Consider the following 5,265-nt stretch of genomic DNA (forward strand, 5'->3'; position numbering starts at 1 on the left):
TGTTTGCATATATCGGCAACTTGGGAGATTACATGATGGAGGTAAGTTACAATCTTGAAGGTGAAGGATTACCTCTGAAACCTAGCCCCGGGTATATATTATCTGAACCAAACGACTCTTATTCTTTTCAAACGGAGTGGGGGAAAAGGTTCTGGAAGCGGGATGGGGCAGGGGATGGGTGGGACGGATGTGTCGGAGTACAACATGGCAGGTGTCCAAACTCTTCCGAACCTCCCACAAATTTGATTCCGGTTTAGGGGAATTCGGACGTCTGGACGGGTCAGTGGATGTTTGATGCACGGTGTGGACGGAAAAAAGTTTCTGAACTATGCCATCTTGTCATTTAGACACGTTTTGATGCATAGCATTTGAGTTGCCCTTAGAGCAACGCTCATACCCAGGAAGGTACAAGCATGAAAAAGGGCATAGAAGCCATTACAGCGCATCATCTCTTCACTGCGCCAAATCAGCGCACACCTGCATCCTGTCACCGATGTCCAACCTCGAGGTCTCAGAAATACCCCAGTGCCATGGAATTGTAGGCACATGTTGATGTTCGTGCTTGTTTCAATATTGGCAGTTTTCTTGGGAAGAGACTGTAACCTTTTAAGTACGAGTTTGTGCTTTATTAGCAAAGAAGGAATGTCTTTCTTTAGGCAAATATAGGAATGAGGCGAACAGCTTGTGATACGTACTCCCTTCATCTTAATTTACAAGGCTTGCACGTGTATCTAGTTTGCCAATTTAACTTATATAAAATAAATTGTTTAACATAAAAATTATATCATTAGAAAATAAAATATCTAAAGTTTGTAACAATATATTTTTTGTAATACATGCCTCTTATTAAGTTGGTCAAATTAGCGATCTAGTACACGTGCAAGACTTGAAAACTGAGATAGAGGGAGTAACATCACTTGACATATCATTTATTTTGCTTAAATATATGTGTAATGTTACCACTCCCCACTATGTGTAGCCTTTACTACGCGGCCAGACACGCATCACGGAGAGCCTGCCAACACGCCGACCAATGCTCCATTTATCGCCCTAGACGACAAAGTATATGGTCTGCTCGTCCACAAGAGGAAGAACGGCCACCAAAACGGAGGGGGCTCCGCTTGAACCACATGATGCAATTTCAGAGATCAATGGAGGCGACGAACACCAATCAAGAGTGTAAACCCACATGCGTTGACCTCCTCTTACATGTGCACCACACACATCAACCTGCTCCACACACAAAACTCTTAAGGGCCGCTCGTCGGAGGAACAATTTTTACAACCTAAACCCGCACGATGTCGATAGTTTAGGGGCCGTACACAACCCTTGAATGTTGCATAAAATACCATAGTATAGCCTGTTTCCATTAGAGTACTATTTGCTTATATACGGGCAACTTGGGAGATTACATGATGAAGGTATCTTACAATCCTGGAGGTGGCGGATCACCTCTGAACCCCAGCCCCAGGTATATATTATCTGAACCAAACGGCTCTTATTCTCTTATTCTGCCATGCATGCATGCATGCATGCTAGTACGTGGTATATATATGGATCAGCTAGCTGTTGACCACCCTGCAGTTGCGTCTAATCTGGGTGGGGGTTCCGCTGGGCGGGCCGAGGCTCCCCATCTTGATCATGGCCGTCACGAAGTCGGACTCGAAAAGCTTCGGGTTGGCGGCGTACTGGCGCACCAGCGCGTCCTGGGAGCCGCCGCCGAAGAGCAACTGGTCGGCGCTCAGCAGGCCGCGCTTGGCTACCAGGTTGTGGTAGTAGGCATTGTCGAATACGAGCTGCGTCTGCACGTCTAACGGCGCGAGATTGCTGTCGCCGTTAGGGGCCTGGGCGGGGCAGGAGCGCTTGCGCAGCGTTGCGAACGCCGGGTCGATGTCGGTGCCGTTGTAGATGTGGTCGCGGAAGTTGACGCACTGCGAGAAGCCAATGGTGTGCGCGCCCAACAGCGCAGTCAGGTCCCGCGGGCTCAGGTTCTTCTTGGCGAACGAGGCGATGAGCACGTCGAGGCTTAAGCTGGTCACCGAGAGGTCGCTGTTGGCCTCATTCAGGTTGGCCGTCGTCGAGTCCCGCTGGCCGAGCGGCACCTTCCAGCTGGGCCCGCCTAGCTGCAGGAAATGTCGTACGGATCAATTCAAACGTTGTCACTCGTCAGTAACCAGAAAAGTGCAGTGTACGTACCAGAAACACGCCATCCCTGGCTGCGAGGGCGGTGATGTCGGCGCAGGAGACGACGCCAGGGCAGACCAGCTCCACGTTCTTCTTGATCTCGTCGATCACCTCGTAGCCCCTCACCGTATTCCCGTTCGGAGGGGCGGTCTTCTCGCCCACGAAGCTACCCATGTCATCCAAGAGAATGGACCCGTCACAGCCCTATACATATAACAAAAATCCACCATTAATCCTGACCTTCTCCGCGAAAAGAAAATTAATACTATATGATTGTAAATCAATCGACGTAACTATATTTGCTTAAGGGGTTAATTTAGTTACTTGAACAAAGCAGTCATGGAAGTAGAGCCTGAGGAGAGACGCCCCCATTCGCCGATCGGCGAGGAGTGCCTTGGTCATGGTGGAGCGCACGACCAGTTCCAGCCTAGGGCAGGTCTTCGCATAGAACGACGGCGAGAGCTGCCCGTAGGCCGCCGAGGAGAGGAGGAGGAGAGCAAGCAAGCAATGCCATGTCCTACAGCTAGAGCTGGAAGCCATGGCTCAAATTTGTCTAGTACGTAGACTCAATGTGTTCTTCACTGTAGACAGGATTGCTAGCTCAGTGGCTGTGCATAACTGTGGCGAGCAGGAGCCACCTATTTATAATACTCCCCTGTTTTTTAGTCTGTATATAATATTTGATCAAAGTCAAACTTTATTAACTTTGGCTAAATTTATAGAAAAAAATATCAAGATTCATAATATGAAATAAATATTGTTAGATGCATCATGAAATTGATTTTCATACCATATAGATTTATTATTGTAGATGTTGATTTTTGTTTTTTACAAAGTTGATCAAACTTTGTAAAGTTTGACTTTGATCAGATCTTATAGCATACTAAAAAGAAACGAAGAAAGTATTAGTATTGTTCTTTTGGTTGCATTAGATGCATGTAGAATGGTCAAAAGTTAGGTCCGTATGGGCTGTGGAAAAGTATGACAAGTTCCACGTGGTTTCTTTCTCTTGTTGACTAATTAACAGCAACGCATCTCTACTTAGGTGCCAAAAAACTGTTCCATCTTTGCTCAAATGTCACTTGCAAATAGCATTTCGAGTATAAATAAATAATATAAAACTGTTAGTGCGCTGGTTGCCGATCTCTATGGATAACTAGATGATGCCCCGCATGTTGTTGCGGGAATGTTTGCAATATTTCAATGAGATTTTGATTATATGGAACATGAATTCTTGAAACAATAATTTCTAAAAGTATATAAGAATTAAATGTAAATAGCATAAAAAATGGAATTTTACATGCATGCATGTCGTAGTGGATTTTTAATATGCATAGTTGCATGTTGAGGTGGTCCTTTTCTTATGCATGTTGAATGATGAGGTGGCATGCTTGCATGTTGAGAGAAATATCTTAGTGGGGACTAGTTATTTAGATATAGAAGATGACCATATTCAGCTAGCTAACTGAAATTATGTCGTCACGTGACATATACGTGGTAAACAATCGAAACTACTCCACAAAAAATTGAAATGATGTCTTCCAATGTATCATGCTCTGTAGGGTTGTTTCGTGAACGTCTTTTTAATGATATCTGATGGGACATGGGGACGGAGAAGGATGTAAGCCGCAATGTGAGTAAGCCCATGTAGAACTAACAGTCATTGGATAAGAGAATTGCAACACAAGCTTACCTCCATCCCTGCCTTGTTATTTTTGTTGAGAAATGTTAATTTTAAAAGCTAGCTCCAATATCTAATATGAATAGTCATGTATGTTTAATTTAATTCAAACTTAAAGATTGCTTTGCATGCAAGCAGTAGTATAGAGAATATCAAAGGAGCTTCAAAAAGCTGGAGAGAAAGACCAGACACCCACAAAACGAGCCACTCCCTCATCACTCAATTCAAATCATTGGGTCGAGAAAATGACTTGCATCACAGGTAAACATTTGGTGCATTGGCATTTTTGAAAAAAATCTTTGGTTCAAAGTTGAATCGATTAGATCTTAGCATCCACTTTTTGGTAAACCTTTGGTGCATGACTAATGTGGTGAATGGGCAGTGGACCTATCGCTCGTGGACCAACCTGCTGGGATGGTCATCTTCCTCTGATGGGGATGCTCTCAGGCGTAGACTACATGAATGAATTGTCAGCCTAAACAAATAGAGTCGGTTTAAGGAGCCCGACTGGGCCATAATTTTGTGACCGATCATTGACCGGGTCACTCACTCAGATGTAAAAGAGACTTTTGAGGAACCCGGATGTAGATGCTCTTACCACCCTTAGATCTGCACGTGACCACGTGTGTTGTGCATTGGTGCCATCTAGGACCTGCAGGTTGTATCCATCCACAAGGCTCACGTCCTAGAAGTCGTTGTGTGGCCGCCACCCTCGAGCATGAACTCCGCCAGCATCTCTGGCGTCGTCCCGTCCTGGCCAGCGCACTCCAGTATGCCGGTGCCGCAGTCGCCCCCATGGCGCACGCCAATTTCTTGGTGGGTTCCTCGGGTCAGCCAGCTTGACTAGCTAGACAGATATAGGATGTGGGCTCAATCCTCTCCTTTCCCCAGGATGACCAGTGGAAGATTCGCCCCAGCATCATCGAGATCATGAATCACTCAAGTGCATGCACGAACACATGCCAGCTTTTTGTTTTACTCCACTACAAATCTTGACATCAATCAGATTTTTGACCATCACAAAGCAAATGTTTTTCATGACAAATTATGTTCACCGTGGATATGATAAGTTTAGTTGGCAAGCATAGCTAATCCGTCTCAGTTTATTTTTGGCGAGAAAATTGCCAAGCTTGCAAATTAAATTTGTCATCATTGCTCCAATATAAGTTGGCATAAAAAACATGAGATTTATCATAGGTAAAAATCTGACATTAGATTTTTAGCGTTTCTATTATTATTTTTTTTGCTCCCCGAAGAGCACATCCATGTGCTTGGCGTCATTCCATCCCTACGCTATATACATGTGCATAGTCGTCTGGGTGTGGAAGTGGATTTTTCCTAACCAGTTACCCGCACAAGATGTATCCTGGCCCTCCATCTAGGGTCAAGTCCAATCAAC

General features: G+C 45.0%; 1 protein-coding gene across 1 annotated transcript; it reads right to left on the bottom strand.

Annotated features, from left to right (window-relative positions):
- Positions 1-1,302: 1,302 nt before the first annotated feature.
- LOC123130111 (peroxidase 70-like) lies at positions 1,303-2,784 on the bottom strand. Its single transcript, XM_044550063.1, has 3 exons — positions 2,510-2,784; positions 2,198-2,389; positions 1,303-2,124 (listed from the first exon to the last, which is right to left on the bottom strand). Exons 1-3 carry the CDS (start codon positions 2,723-2,725, stop codon positions 1,564-1,566), a joined length of 969 nt encoding a protein of 322 aa, XP_044405998.1. The 5' UTR covers positions 2,726-2,784; the 3' UTR covers positions 1,303-1,563.
- Between the last annotated feature and the right edge of the window lie 2,481 nt (positions 2,785-5,265).

Source organism: Triticum aestivum, chromosome 6A (genome assembly GCF_018294505.1).
Source record: "Triticum aestivum cultivar Chinese Spring chromosome 6A, IWGSC CS RefSeq v2.1, whole genome shotgun sequence".
In the NCBI taxonomy this organism is placed as follows: domain Eukaryota; kingdom Viridiplantae; phylum Streptophyta; class Magnoliopsida; order Poales; family Poaceae; genus Triticum; species Triticum aestivum.